At 44.1% G+C, this 13,638-nt stretch overlaps 1 protein-coding gene across 3 annotated transcripts in view; it reads right to left on the bottom strand.

The window, feature by feature from the left end:
* Positions 1-231: 231 nt before the first annotated feature.
* Adpgk (ADP dependent glucokinase) overlaps positions 232-13,638 on the bottom strand; it is a 30,906-nt gene continuing 17,499 nt past the window's right edge. For 2 of the 3 annotated variants that reach the window (XM_050151846.1, XM_050151844.1), the window contains exons 4-7: positions 6,166-6,286; positions 3,292-3,488; positions 2,660-2,758; positions 232-1,692 (exon numbers count right to left, since the gene is read on the bottom strand). In XM_050151846.1, the coding sequence (XP_050007803.1) occupies positions 1,141-1,692; positions 2,660-2,758; positions 3,292-3,488; positions 6,166-6,286 (969 nt within the window). In that variant the 3' untranslated portion in view covers positions 232-1,140. The remainder of the gene's footprint in view (positions 1,693-2,659; positions 2,759-3,291; positions 3,489-6,165; positions 6,287-13,638) is intronic. The other variant, XM_050151845.1, reaches the window with a different exon arrangement.

Here is a 13,638-nt window from a genome sequence, read left to right as displayed (position 1 = left end):
CTAGGAAGCTTTTGGCTCTTTGACATGGCTATGCTTTCACTTATCCTGAAGGCAGCTCCACAGCAGAAGCTTCTGAGACTTTGATCCTGACAAGCCTACTGCTAGAGCTCAGCTCGGGGACTACCTAACCCATTGGCGGGAACAAAGAACAAAGGCCTCAGCAGCCAAGTGCCATGCAAGTCACTAGATCTGTTCAGAGTGAGATGAGAACAAAATCGATTAGACTTAGGATCCCTGAAATGTAAATTCTTTTATTATTTTTAAAAGCACACAGAAATCTTGATTTATTAAAAAAATATACAACATGACACATTTATTCATGATCTTGGGGCTCTTATGAGGTCAAACTCTTTAATGGCTATGTCAAAGCAAACATGAAACACATGTGTTCTACACAGAAGCACATTCCAGTTGTAAAGCGGATCTCTTCAAGGCTCAGGAGGAACAAGTACCAGGGTTCTGCTGTAGAGAGCTCTTCCAGGGCTGAGCAATGGGGCTGACTGAGTCCAGCCAGCCCCAGTCTATGGAGCTGGAGCAGGAAGGCATGGTCCTTCCAAGCAAGTTTAGATTGATGAGGCGGCTCAGGCCTTGCCAGCATCTCCAGTCTGAGATCATAAAGCACAGGACAGTTTTATCCTTTCCTGTGTCTGAGCAGGAGGCTGAGAAGGAATGTACATCAAATTGTCACTGTAACACTGAATGGACAGCTTTCTAGGACAGTTTTCTGCCCAGGAACATAAGCTCTCTGAGCAGCCAGGCTTGTGGGGAGGGACTGCCCTTCTCTAGTGGGCAAGGAGAAAAGTGCTCTCTGTGGCTGGATGCGCTCTCCAGAGTTAAATGTCATGTAACACCTGGTGGGGACTCAGGAATGGAGGCTCTAACCTTTGTAACACAACATAAAAAAAACAAAAATCTCATTAGTACATGACTAAGTTTCAATTAAACCTGAAGTGTTTTTATGCAATTGCCAACAGGCTGGAATGTATCTGTACAGTTTAATCTGCTGTGATTTCTTTGGCTGTCTTCCAATTAGGTCTAGGAACTGTTCTGACACCCACAGCCTATTTTCCAAGCTATATTATTCCTGGAATTCTTAAGATGGGTGGTTTTCATTCCTCACGCAAACTGCCTACAGTCTTCCTAATCAGGATGTGCTTCTGAATAGAAGAGGCCTTCAGCTGAAATGGCATCACCAAGGCCCACAGTTCGAATGGGGTCTTTACACACCAACACAGGTGTGAAGTGGAAGGTTATTCCCTCCCTGTGCCACTCCACCACTGGCTTATTTGGGTTTAATACAATTCTGGAGCCGGACTCCGAATGGGATGTCATGAACTCTTGAGGTGCTCTTAGAGATACTCGGCTGGCATCTATGGTTTCAGTGGCACAGGCTTGTGTCCCAGCCACACGAGCTCCTGCAGCCACAGCCGCAAGCTGGTTGGCCCAGTGTCCATCCACAGTTGCCAGGATGTGGTAGACCAGTGTGTGGAAATGGATCCTGGTGAGATCTGAGGATCTGGTTTTACTCCTTCCATGTTCCTTCAAGATCCAGAAGAGAATGTCACTGACCATGCCCACATCAGGAACACCGTCCCAGGAGGAGAGAGAAGCATGAGGTCCAGATGCTGACTGGCTGAGAAACAACAGCTCCTGTTCATTCAGCCCAAGAGAAGTCACTGCGGGAAAGACCTGCTAACAAAAATAATGACAGGTCTCTTTTTGGTGGACACAACCTAGCTCCTGGTATATTAGTATTAGGACACAGCCAATGATGAAATGTCAGGCAGGGACCATCTTTCTTCTTACCATGGCCCGTCTCTGAAACCAGTTTCACGAATTAAATCTGTTTCCACCTCATGACTACTTGGGAAACTGTATAGAGTTGCCTCAATACCCTCCAGACCTAGACTTGCTATATGTCACTGTAGAAAGGGCCGAAGACTTGTTGTGCCTTTGCCTCTGCACATAGATCAGATATTCTCACCACTGAGAGCTCATGGGTGTCAGCAGGCATCCTGCCTGTTAAACTTCCATGTTTTCTTACCAATGCATAAAATAAGACTGGAGTTACAAATGAAACTGATGAGATTGCTGAGCAGGTATGGGGTGGAAGCAGATGTCACCCCAGATCTTTTCACACTATCTGGTGTAAGTTCATATGTCACCTAAGCTCATAAAGCTAATGAGTAGCTAAGCTAACGTGCCAGCCCAGGTGTGGAATGCCTATGTTTAGGCCTGACTCAGTGGGACTTATCCAAATCATCCCTGCTGTCTAGAGGGAGGTAACCTAAGATACCTAGCACTAGGGAGTCATGTTTACCTAAAGTTTGTGTTGAATTAAAAGGAGCTGACTTGGGCTTTCAGCTTTGCCTCTGAAATATGCAAAACAAACAAAATCCCCCAACACTCTTCACTTCAACATCCTCTCTCCAAAGGAAGAAACATGTCTCAGGCCGTGGGTTATTCTGCCACAGTCCTAACCCAGTAGGAAATACTATCCCAACAGTCCTTGATCCATTCTGGTTCATCCACACTTAGATCTTAGTGACACAACACCTATATGTCAGTTAGTAAACCTGTCAGAGCCCAAACATCTGATCTCATGGGAGAAAGGAACTTCCCAGGCCAGAGGCAGCCAGTGAATGGCCCATGTGGTTACCTGATGCACAATGCTGCTCATGAGCTCCCTGTTGGTCATACTGGCCAGCTCTAGATGAATTGGAATACCAGTGGGGATGTCAGAAATGGAGGTCACAACCTGCAGAGAGGAAGACAGGATAGAAGTCAGGCAGAAGGGAGGGCAAGATTAGGTCCTGAGTAGCCGGGATGTACTCGAAACACCCTTTGTGTCCTCATGAACTGGGTCCCCACCTCCTCTGTGAACAATGGCTGCTTTTCCCCAATAGAAAAACTCTACTCTGTAGGGAGCAACCAGGGCTTTAGGATCAGAGGACACAGAACGGCACCCGTATGTTCATGTCTCCTATTCCTGGGTCCTAATCTGAGCCATTGGCCCCAATGTAGACAAATCTGCATGAAGCACAGCATAGCTGGTGTGAAGTGAGATGGTACGGAAAACACAGGACATAGCTACAAACCCTGCAGCTTGTAGCCACACTCAGTTAAGCACAGCATGTAGAGGCGCCGGCAAGATGTCTTCAATTGCCTTTCTCCTGCTACTACTTTGACAGAGCAGAGCCTAAGACAAGCCAGCATCAGCTAGAGGCTCAGTGGCAGGAGCCTGACAGAAAACACCAACTGAGACCTATGGGTCTGTAACAGAGCCATTACCTCCAAGAGCCTCTTCCTCTGGAGCTCCTTGCTTTGTCCCTCCATCATGTGCAATCCAGAGAGGACCACCAGGTCAGGCTGGAACTCCTCCAGGCTAGACACAAACACCTCCAGCATATTCATGGCCCCGTTGGAGAGGTCGTGAGAGAAGATGAACCGGTTGGCATGGGGAGCTTTAAACGGGCCCCACTCCTCCCCTAGAAAATCCCAGTCAACACATGGGAGAAAAGGAAGAGGCTTTCAGTTTCCCAGCTGCAGGGCACAGCAGGGGCCTCACAGGAGCCTCGGCTCTGAGCAGACCCTAGAGCAGTATAAGGCCTGCAGGGTGCTGCATCCAGGACCGGACTGCAGTAGATAAAAACACAAATCAAAACCTAAATCCAAATCTAATAAAGAAACAGAAACAGGATGAGCCCTGTGCCTTTTAAGGTCACCAGCTCCCCTTTAGTTCCAAAAAAGCTCTGCTGAACTCCAGCACAGGTCATGTGTACAGAGCACACAGAACATATCAGCATACATGGTAAGCCTGCACACCCAACAGAGGGGCCATGCTGCCCTCTCAAGGGCCATACCCTGAGCACTTTTCAGAGCTGGAAGCTAAATATGCTGAAAGCCTGAGCCTAGCTGACTGCACCTTTTGCTCCTGCCCACTGGAGGTTTCTGGGCTTGTGGTCTAAGACTATCTAGGTGTTTCAGCCATTTCTGTGCAGAGTGGCTTTGGAGTAGTGACTATTCAGTGGCAAGTTAAAATACTACTTCTTCCCTAAATGCGTCCTTCTCCTACTTCCTTGGCAGGGCCACTAGTGTGCCCTACTGTAGGACTTAGCATAGTTCTGCACTGACCTGTGCAGGTATCCATCGCCTACAGCCCCCGCGCTGAGGGCAGCTATGTTTCCCTCATCACATCCCTACTGCCTCACAACGCATCTGCCACACAGCCATGAGAATGAATTAGCAAAGAACAAGGGAATCAGAAAGCAGACAGATGACCTAAATGACCACAAGGACAAAAAAAAAAAAAAAAAAAAAAAATCTAGTACTTCTGCAATCAAGACTACACAATGGTTAAAACAAGCTATTCTCCATTGGACACTGCTAGGAAGTACTGTCCCTCCTAGCCTGGGGAAAAGAGCCTCTGAGTTCTTCAGATCAGGCAAAAGTAAACAGGCCTTTCCCAGGCGGGACAGGAGAGAATGGAGCGTGCTGCTGTTTCCACAGACATAGGCCTGAGGGAGTGGCCTGACACGGGGCAGCTAATGCTCCTCTCCTCACCAAGCAATCTCTTCTCTCAATTTATCAACTCAGTGAACCTCTGCAGTAACTCACTTAATTCCCAGACTAAGCCTGAAGTGAGCTTTTCTGAGGTATCCTGGAAGGACAGTGAGAAGAAAAAAAGAAAAAAAAGAAAAAGTTGAAAAATGTTCTTGGAATTTACCAATCCAGGCTACAGAAAAGCCAGGAACTGCTTCTGTTAAAGTTACCGAGGGCTGCTGCGATCAGACTCTACCTGGAACCTATGGCAGCTTCACATGAGGGTAACAGAAGGCCACTGCTTTGTCCAAGAAAACAAAAAACAAAAAACCTAGGCATCTGAAAGGACAAAAATAGGAGGCTTATTAAGCCAAGGACATAGATTCTTTTTGAGAGAGCTGAGTGGGCTCCCTACCAAAAGAGTCAGAGCTCTGACACAGTACCATCTCCACTCCCAAGTCACCGTGAGAAATTAACTACAAAATGGCCAGGCATTTCTACGGGTGCCTATAGAAGTGGCAGAAGCAGGGCCCTGGCACACACCTTAGCGATCCAGAACCTTCTAGGCAGTGGTTCTAAAGCAGTTCACAAGGCTTAAAACCCACTCCCAGGTTCATCTTTGCCACCACATTTAGTGGTAAAAAGACACATTTATGTCCCATTTGGGGAAACTGAACTCAGAAACTCAAAGCCTGGGTATTATTAAATGTTGATTCCCTACTAAAACATTCTGCTTCTAAGTTTAGACCTGTCCTCCATAAGTCCCCGGCTGTTTCTAGTGTATGTCAGAGGACTGGAAACATCCAACCCTCGGGGTACTTTTCAAGCATATATTTGTACCACACATGACAGTTTCTTACTTTAGATGAGGGTCCCTGTTTGACTTAGAAGTGACTCACTGAAGACCATTAAGTACTGCTCTAGGGACACCCATCAGTCTGTGTGGATGCCCAGTCAGAAAATAAGAGTTCTTCAGCACAGGAAAAGATGTAATAGGAAACACACAAAATTATTTGTGTCCAGGTACTAAAGATTTGTTGAGGAATCAGACCTTCATTCTTGTAACATAAAATCCACTGGGATAGGTTTACTGTGGACTCATAACACTGGAATATTATGTAACAGGAAGAAACATAAATAACACTGCATTTCACCTCCAGGAAAAGAATGACGTGCTCCATGAAAGCTTGCCAGAGGCCTGGTACCAAATCTCAAGCAGCCTGGAAGGGCTGGGCCTGAAAAGTTCATGGCAGAATCCAAGAGAAATGAGCAAACATTTGTTGTCCTTCTTAGCTCTTGGTAATAAAGAAAAACTTTATTATAAGCATGTGCTGAACACATTCTTACTTTTAATCAAGACAGATCTCTCCCGCAGCCTCTTTCCCTAGGTTCATACCAGTGCAGTCTGCAGATGGGAGGGAGCACTGTCTTTCAACACTGTTATATTCCATGGAGACAATGGCTAACGGCAGCGCCTTAAGACAACGGGCTGGGAAATCTTTGGTTCAGGGGCCTACCATGACAAGGACTTCTGGCACAGTCACTCCCTGCACCACACAGTCCTCTTCCCGTCCTCCCATCAGCACTCATATGCTCCACCACCCACACCCCTGACTTCCTCACCTGCTAGGTACTCTAGAATGAGGTGGAACTCATCCACTTCCTGCAGTGACTCTGGTGGAACAAACACATTGTCATCAAGAAGTTCATGCAGCTTTGGACCAATTGGACCACAAAGAAGAACCTAGAGAAAAGAAGCAACGTCAAGTCAGTCTCCTGCAGAATCCAAACATTAACTAGGAAGGTGTGTTTGAGTCAATTCTATTCATTTAGCAAGCTATCAGAATCCAACTGAATTTCAAAAGCCCCTGCTTTGGAGGTTTGTAGCACAGGACTCTTCATTGCCAAGGCTTAGGATGTTAGGAGTATAACCGTAATGTGCCTAGAAATGGGAATGACAAAGTCCTTGTTATTCCATATCTATACAACTTCTGTGGCCCACACTCAGTTAAAGAATGAATGTGTCTTCCTCAAGTCCAGACACTGAAGGCCTAACCCCAAGGTGATGCTGTTGGAGCTAGAGCCTTTATGAGAATGAAGATTAAATCAGGTCTTAGTCAGATGGAACTCAGAGAAAACGATCTGTACGCCCCTCAAGGCTACACTGGAACATAGCTGGCCATCTACAAGCAGCAAAAGGGCCCTTTACACCTCCATGAGACCTTCATTTTGGACCTTTGAGCCTCCAAAACTGAAAAAGTAGATTTTTGTTTTAACACAGTTTATACATACACACACCCTATATTCTCAGGATGGAGTAGGTGTGTTTCTTTCTTTTCCCGAGATGATACTGGCTAGCTAAGTCGCACAGGCTGGCCTCAAACTTGCCCTCTGCCTCCTTAGCCTCCTGGGTAGCTGGAATGGCAAGCGTGCATTACTGTGTGAAACTCCTACAAAGTCTTGTTAAAACTCCTTGTATTCTGTGGGCAGATAGACATGGAGGTGTTTGCACAAAGCTGCCAGATAATAAATACTTGTTTGGAATTTTTGCATAGTATAGGAAAAGAGGGCTACTTCCTTTCACCAGACTGCAATGCCCAGTGACTTAACCTGTGCAACTGCACACTCTCACTGGCCTTAACTGTTACATGGCCACACAGCCTTTCAAGCTTAGGGGCATGTGCTGCAACTTTTCCAAACTCCTTTCTTCACCCTGGACCTGAGATCCCCGGCTGTTACCTCTAGAAGCCCCTTCCTATCACAGCTGAACCACAGTCCAGTGTATAGTTTCTCTCACACCCCTCAAGGTCAGCCTAACAGTCTCAAAATATGAAGGAGGATTTGGGGGGGGGGGATGGACCCTAGAATCCCTAACTTTGGTTCAGATTGATGCACCCTGCTCACACACTTCAAAGCCATCTTCACTGGCAAATGAGCTCCTTATTTGTATACTGTTTCGTACAGACTCTTGGGCTTCTGGGTAAAAGTTCACCTCCCTCCCTGCTCTCCACTTTGACATGAGCCTCTTGTCAGTTCTGAAAATTTTTGGTCCTGCCACTTTATTTCCTTCCCCTAATTCTAACTTGGAGTTTTAATTCTGAGACAATAAGAGCCACATTCCTAAAACAACAAAAAAAAAGGTCAAAAATACAGTTTCAAAGCACTTGGACATTAGGCAAAGTACAGTGATCCGTATGATGCATGAACGAACCTGTTGAGCCCTACAAACACATTTTACCATGAAAGAGCTTCCAGATGTTCAAAATCTGAAAGAATTTATGATTTACTAGCATACCCCTATCAAAGGAAATGTTATTAATAAAAGGAAGTCCTTTAGGCAGAACAACAACAAGAGGAGGTAGAACTATGGCTCAAGACCAGGAACGAAGAGAAACGGAAATGCTAACTCTAGAGTCATGCTGCTTGAAAGATAAAGATTAAAGACACAAACAACACAGCGGAAGATTGATAACACATGTAAAATAGGTACAGCAATAACAATAGATCCTGAGATGGCTCAGTAAGTAAAAGCACTTGCCACCAAGCTCGAGGGCCTGAGCCTGATCCCTGGGGCTATATGGTTGAAGGAGAGTACTGACTTCCACAGTCTGTCCCCTGGCTTCCATAAGTATGCTGTGGCACATGACATCCACACATAAACAAATGAATATATAAAAATACAGAAACTGGGCATGGTGCTACATGCCTTCAATCTCAGCATTCCAGAGGCAGAAGGAGCTGCAGACCAACCTCTTAAATTCAAGGCCAGCCTGGTCTACATAATGAGTTCCAGGTCAGCCAGCAGTTCACAGTGAGACCTTATCTCCATATAAAAAAAATATATAAACAAATTCCATATGTTTACATATATAAACAAATAAAAGTAAAAATCCCCCTATTTTTATTTTTTAATTTATTTATTTCTTTATTAATTAATTAAAGATTTCTGTCTCTTCCCCACCGCCGCCTCCCCTTTCCCTCCCCCTCCCCCTACCAAGTCCCCCTCCCTCGTCAGCCCAAAGAGCAATCAGGGTCCCTGCCCTGTGGGAAGTCCAAGGACCACCCACCTCCATCCAGGTCTAGTAAGGTGAGCATCCAAACTGCCTAGGCTCCCACAAAACCAATAGGTGCGGGGTCTCAGTAGTCCTCATTGTCCGCTATGTTCAGCGAGACCGGTTTTAACCCAGGCTTTTTCAGACCCAGGCCAGCTGGCGCCCCCCCTATTTTTAAAAAGAGGTAATTACTAAAATCTAGAGTATTTAAAATCCTTTGGAGGTCTACAAAACTTAGCATTAAAAGGGAAAAAAAGTTCAGCATTTTAAATTTCTTACTCTGGGAGAATAGAGAGCTCCCAGGCTGCTCCTGAGGCTCATGGGACACTCATGTCTCAGCAGAAGAGGAAAGCCCAGCTCCCCGCAAAACCCACCCTCTCCACCCCCACTCCTGTAACTAGAAGAAAGGTTGTGGTCTTACCTAGTGCCTGGTTTCTAGGCTGCAGTAAGTCACAGTCTGGAATTCCAGCCATTCCCCAGAAGCTGTGAGTCAGAGATCCCCATTGTGGAGAGATCTGAAGGCTCTTCCAGCCCCCCTCCCCTGCCCCCCATCATGTTATGTATAACAGCTAGCTCTGCTAAAAACGGCTGCTCTCTACTCTGGCCCATCCCCTATAAAGGTCTCTGGAAGGTGATCTTGTGCCGGCTCCCTTCCAGAAACCTGTCATTCTTTTCTTATCGTTTCTAATAACACATGGCTGTAATAAATTGTGACATTCTGTTTTCCGGGAATGACACTGTAATTGTCCTCTTGAAGTTTCAGCAGTTGTGATCACCTATATAAACATTAAGTTTAATAAAGAGCTTTTACTGGGGAAGAGAGGCTCATTAGGCCACAAACTCACAAGGTTCTGTTCTCCCCCTCTCCAAGAGGCAGTGTACTAGGAGAGAGATGTGTGTGCGCGCGCGAACGTGCATATGCACACACACCCGTGCATTTCCTCAGTGGTGTATCAGCTCCATGTTCCTATAAATAATGCCTCACCCACACTCTTAAAAGCATCACTAACTAAACTCACTGGTTCTGCAAGCTAGATTTAAGTGTATGCCTTACTGTGGTCTGCTGGTGGTGCCCTAATTGGGGTGAAGAGACATTTGTTTGTCTTCCTGGGAAAGATTTACATACCTGTGATAAAGATATTCAGTGTAGGACTGGAGAAATGGCATGAAGGTTAAGAGCACTGCTGCTCTTTCAGAGGAACTAGGTCCAATACCCAGCACCTACATGACAGCTGTCAACCACCTGCAAGTCCATACAAGCAAGCAAAGAACCCATACTCATTAAAAAAAAAAAAAAAAAAAGATGTTGGCCGGGCAGTGGTGGTGCACAGGCCTTTAATCCCAGCACTCAGGAGGCAGAGGCAGACGGATCTCTGTGAGTTTGAGGCCAGCCTGGTCTATAAGAGCTAGTTCCAGGACAGGCGCCAAAGCTACAGAGAAACCCTGTCTCGAAAAATGGGGGGACGACTTGTTTCCAAGCTTGACAGCCTGATTTGATCCCCAGAATCCATATGATGGAGGGAGAGATGCAACTTGGAGGACTTATCTTCTGACCTCCAGAAGTGAATTGCGCATGGGGTGTACATGATATTCCTTTTTATTTATTTATTTTTGAGACACAGTTTCTCTGTAACACCTTGCCCCTTATAGAATAAAAACAAAACAAAACTGGAGGCAGAGGAAATAATCTCAACTTATTCTACTATAGAATGGCATTATTATTCTCATAGCAAAACCAGACTTTATAAGAAAAATACAAATCACTGTCTCTCCATGGAAACTGACATAAACATTTTAAACAAAAGTTTAGTAAACAGAACTCAAGAACTTATAAAAGAGTAATGCATCATAAACAGTTTACCCCAGGAATACAAAGGTGATTTAATATTGAAAAATGAGGCTAGGGGTGTAGCTTGGTAGTATAGTGCTTCTCCAGCATGCACAAGGCCCAGCAACATATTAAAAAAAGAAAAAAGAAAGCCAGGCATAGTAGCACATGCCTTTAATCCCAGTACTTGGTGGGCAGACACAGGTAGATCTCTGAATTCAAAGCTAGCCTGGTCTACCCAAATTCCAGAACAGCCAGAGCTACAGAGAAACTATGTCTCAAAAATAAATAAATAAATAAAAGGAATATCAATATTTAAGAAAGGACAAGTCAATATTTAAAAAGGGGGGGGGTGCCCTGGATGGCTCAGTGGTCAAGAGCCCTGGCTGGACATGTACATATGTATGCACACATGTCTTTTTAAAGGCATTGCTTCTCTTCTGCCACCTGACTTCACTTTCACTGCTGCACCAAGTTGGCCTTGACTAGACTCCCCAGGTCTACTTCTAAGAAACGGAGTACAATTCTGAAGCTGGTCTACTTAACAACAGGCAATGAGCTGTTCTGACTTCTGTGCACCTCACTCTCCTATCTCCAAGGGGGAAAATAAAAAAAAGGACTTTCTCACAGGCACTGGTGAGGATTACAGGAGCGAGTGTGTGCATATGTGAGTAGCACTTCCAACAGTGCCTGGGCTGTGGTAAGAACTACATATGGGTTAGCTCTTATTAGCACCTCTGGAAAACCTAGTTCCTTTTTTGGTTTTTCGAGACAGGGTTTCTCTGTGTAACAATCATGGCTGTCCTGTGATATTTTATTTGTGTTTTAATAAATAAATAAAGTTTGCCTGAAGATCAGAGTGCAGAGTTAAGCCACTAGAGATCAGGGAATGGTGGCAAACACCTTTAATCCCAGGACTCAAGACCACTCTGGACTACAGGAGACTCAATCTGTCTAAAAAGAGAAAGAGACTCACACAAAGGTGCTCCATGAACTAGGGAGTCACGCACCTTTAATCCCAGCACTAGGGAGGTGGAGACAGGGGTGGTATGGCTGGGCAGAGAGAGTTATATAAGCAGGAGGAGACAAGAGCTCACTGCAGTCTAAGGTTGGTGGAGAGCATTGCAGTCTGCAGTCATACTGAGGATGGGACCATGCCTTTGTTTGTCTGAGCCTTGGTAGAACTCTCTAGTGGCTTGGCTGCTTTGCTTTTCTGATCTTCAGCTTGAACACAATATCTGTCTCTGGGCTTTTATTATTTGTGCTATATCTGGCATCCAACTTTTGGGGTACAAATTTATAAAAAAGCCATTTGCTGGTGGCTGGACCAGAGCTACACGTGGCCAGAGTCACTACCCTACAGGCTAGGTTTTGCTTTCTTCTCTCCTGGTAGGCTTTCCCTGAATCCCCCTATTAAGCTGCTGCCAAACTAGGTAGCTGCCTTGAAATCCAGTCAGGATCTTATTATTCTACACAGCAGCAATAAGCCTCACATTCTCATCATCATTGGTAGCAGATTTGGTAAGAAAACTGGGAATTTTTTAAGGTAGAAATTAGTTCAAAGAGAGAGTTTTTCCCCATGTTAAAAAATGGGAAACACAATTACAATAGAGAAAGTTAGGTCTCTGTATGATTATGTAATGCATGATTTAAAAATGAAACAACTAAATGAAGGGATAATCAACATAACCAGGATTGACGTACTGTTAATGATCACTTTGATAATCCTTGTTGTTGTTTTGATAATTCTTGGTTTATCTCTTAAAAAGTTGTTTGGTTTGACTGCCAAGATACAGTCTTTAGAAAAACTAAATAAAACAGACATAGAGATATTCAGATCCAGAGGAATTTAAATGACAACCAATTTCAGCATTGCATTATAAGGTTAGAGAGGAACAAGCCTAAGTTTTTCAAACAACCAACCTTAATATATTCAGTAACCTTATAGGAATTGCCAAATGATAGAGGCTCTGAAGAGCTGAAAGGGCTCCTGTGCCAAAGTTAAGATTAAGGAGATTCAAGGAAGTGATAGCATCATATGGTATGTATTCACCTTTTGCAAAGCAAATATTAAACTTGTGGTCACTCTGTAATAGAATTATCTCAAAAGACTGGATAGACTTGGTTAAAGCTGTTTTAGAGCCTGGTTCACAATTACAATGGAGTATTTGGTTCAGAGATGAGGCTAAGACTATTGAACAACGGAGTAAAGCTGGAGGTATAGAAATCTCCCAAGATCAACTTCTTGGAGAAGGGGATTATACTACTATAGAAAGGCAATCTTTATATAATGACCACACCCTGGCTTTATGCCATGTAGCAGATTTGAATGTTTGGGACAGAACTGGAGAAGTAGAAAAAAAATTTGACTCATTTACTAAAGTTATACAGGGCCCAAAGGAAACCATCACAGATTTCTTACAAAGATTGACTTCAGCAGTAATAGAATGATACCAAATCCAGAAGCTAGACAAGTGATAATTGAATCTCTGGCTTTTGAATATGCTAATTCTCAATGCAAAAGGATAATTAGGCCTTTAAAGGCAAGGTCAGGACCTTTGGAGGAATGGATCTGAGATATAATCAATATTGAATCTCATGACCATGATGATGCTTGGCTAGGAGAGGTGATTTCCAGAGGTTTGAGGAAAAATCAAAATGTCAAGTGTTTATAATTGATGCAAACAAAGTCACCTCAAAAGAAATTATAAACAGGACATTCCTAGAAACAATGTTTTTTCTAAGCATAATCCAAACAGAATGCCTTCCCTTCTAGATTATGCAGGTGTGGCAAAGGCAGACATTGGACTAATGAATGTAGATCAGCCAAGAGATATTCAAAGTAACCCTTTGCCATAGGGAAACTCCTTGAGGGGTCCAGTCATTTCCTGTCATCATAGAGGAAAACTCCTTCCCAGAGCAATTAAAGAACATAATGCCTACTGTAAGAAACTATATTGCTCTGGATAATAGAACAGCTATAGAAGAGAGAACAAAAAATTCAGGTATTTTGACAAACATAAATGAACAAAAATCAAAATTAAAAATACGAATAAATGTTGTCATCGAAGGTATGGTAAACACAGGTGTGCATGTAACAATAATTTCACCAGAATCTTGGTATCCAAATTGGCCTCTTCAGGAGGTAAATGTTCAGCTCTTAGGGATCAGAACTTTATCTCGGGTAAAACAGAGCATGAGATAGGTCAAATGTAT

This window comes from Alexandromys fortis, unplaced genomic scaffold, assembly GCF_014885135.2.
Source record: "Alexandromys fortis isolate MF-2015 unplaced genomic scaffold, M_Fortis_MF-2015_v1.1 scaffold_70, whole genome shotgun sequence".
NCBI lineage: Eukaryota > Metazoa > Chordata > Mammalia > Rodentia > Cricetidae > Alexandromys > Alexandromys fortis.
Note: the sequence above shows the minus strand (reverse complement) of the source record. Positions and strands in the feature narration are given on the sequence as shown.